The sequence below is a fragment of the Penicillium canariense genome, assembly GCF_028826845.1.
Source record: "Penicillium canariense strain IBT 26290 chromosome Unknown utg000008l_segment0_segment0, whole genome shotgun sequence".
In the NCBI taxonomy this organism is placed as follows: domain Eukaryota; kingdom Fungi; phylum Ascomycota; class Eurotiomycetes; order Eurotiales; family Aspergillaceae; genus Penicillium; species Penicillium canariense.
The window spans coordinates 1,392,703-1,394,792 of record NW_026622735.1 but is presented as its reverse complement, the minus strand read 5'-3'; the positions used below and the strand labels follow the sequence as shown (position 1 = coordinate 1,394,792).

At 48.2% G+C, this 2,090-nt stretch overlaps 1 protein-coding gene across 1 annotated transcript; it reads left to right on the top strand.

Annotated features, from left to right (window-relative positions):
* Positions 1 to 349: 349 nt before the first annotated feature.
* N7482_010444 (putative Rho-associated protein kinase) lies at positions 350 to 1,561 on the top strand (the record flags this gene model as incomplete). The annotated part of the gene is made up of 2 exons (XM_056692568.1): positions 350 to 587; positions 639 to 1,561. The coding sequence occupies 2 exons, from the start codon at positions 350 to 352 to the stop codon at positions 1,559 to 1,561; spliced, it is 1,161 nt and encodes a 386-aa protein (XP_056538525.1).
* Between the last annotated feature and the right edge of the window lie 529 nt (positions 1,562 to 2,090).

Genomic DNA, 2,090 nt, shown 5'->3' with positions numbered 1-2,090 from the left:
AGGGAAAATGGATTCGCCCTGTAGCGCCGTGCATAGATGTGACTTCATATTTAGTGTTCGTAGCTTGTATAGCTAAAAGATATGGCCTTCTTGGCAGACAGAATCCTGGCTCGATCTGACACGACGTGGTGGCACGGGAGTTGATTAAAGCTAGCAAGATGCGGTTGGATGTGAGCTTTCGGTAGGCGGCCCGGATCCGACCCACTCGGGTCCGACCCACTCGCTTCTGATCACGTTATCCAATCATCCCTGGCTCCCTTTCTTCTCTCTGCTCAGCTCTTTGATCAACATTGCACAAATTCTCCTGCGGCTAGCTTTCAGGGTATTCCTTTTACATTCTATTCACGTCATGAGTATCCAACACCAGTTTCCTGATGTGCACTGGGTCTGGAAAGGAGGCATCTCCTTTGTCTATGAGGTCCATCCTCGTATCGTGGTCAAGGTGCCAAAGCCTGGAGAATTCGAAGGCGAACAATTTCGGAAAGAACTCAGAATCTATGAGATCTTTTCGCAGCATCCGTCCTGCCCTTCAATAGTGCAGTGCTTCCTCTATGCAGACAACGGCATTTTCCTCGAGTATATGCGAGGTGCGACCACTCTTAATATTTGATAGGCTTATCTACTAATTGCGTCACAAGATATATCCCTTTGCTCTAGAATACAAGACAATCATATCCGAGATCAGCAAACTATGGTTGTTACTAAAGTAGAAATGCTTGAACCTCTCTCTCTTCGAAAAATATGGATAAACGACCTCGCTCAAGCCGTCGCTTTCCTCGAATCGCTCAACCTCGCCCATGGCGACCTTCGACCCGAAAATATCTTGCTTGATCGCAATCGATTGAAATTATCTGATTTCGATTGTACTGCGGAAATCGGGACAGACTTCGAAGCTTGCATGGCCCCATATGGAAGACTACTTAATAGCAATGAGCCGGACCAAGGACGGCGTGGAACTGCTGGCTTCTTAGGTCCTCGAACAGAGCAATTTGCCCTCGGTTCCTTGTATTACTTGATAAACTACGGCTACGAGGTTTATGGCGATCGATGTCTCACGGATGATCCTAAGGAGCATGGGCCTAAGGTTGTGGATTTGCTACAGAATATGGAATTCCCGGAGTTGGATGGTGACCCTCTTATTGACGGTATCATCCACAAATGTTGGCACAATAAGTATGCCACGGTTTCTGATCTGGCCGCATACACAAAAACGCTTCTCCCTGAAAGAACCAAAGAAGAGAGCAACACCGGAATGATCTCTATCCCCGGATGGTGCCTGCCTATAGGCCGCATGATTCGTGGGTTATGGAGCGCTTTCAGATACTGGTGCGCGCTGATGCTCTGTCGCAACGGCGAGGCAGCCAACACCGAAGTCAATAGCGGAAAACCGAGTGGCCACCGCTGTGGCTTGGATGAAAACTTCCCGGCCGAAGATTTCTCTTCGAGAAAAGCATACTGTCAGGGCCTGGAGAAGCGTGGACTTCTTGATATCCTTTCATCGTCAGAGCCCGAGCAACTCGGATTCACTCTTGAGTGGTATAGGCACAGTTGCCATGGTTAACTGAACAACGCGCAGTGGACACTAAATAATGAGGAATGCCGTGAGATAGCTCAAGACTTCTGGTACATCACCCGACAAGCTATACTCAAGGGGACAATGCCCCGGTGCTTGGCAAGATATGCGTGCAAGGAGTGATCTCGGATACTTTCCTCATGCGATCTTTCGGACCATCGGTTGCAGACATAGTGGGCTTCTTCGCTGAACATGCTGTGTCGGCGCGGTCAAGCCTGGCTGTGAACCATAACACGCTGCCATGGCTTTTGGGACCGGGCCTGTATTCCAACGTACCGCCCATTAAGCTCAGCCAAACTCTTGCAAGTAGAAAGCCATGTCTTTCTTGACTTTCTACTTCGAGAGCGCTTTGGCTCAAAATATATCCGAAACGCAAATTGAGCCCATCGAAATACTGTAAATACACAAGCAAAATTTTTCCATTTGTGGAATCCTGGATAGCTTGCAGATAATCAGTATAGGTATCGCAACGATGACAGTAGCCCCTATACATCAGTCTCATTTCAATCGTGCTGAT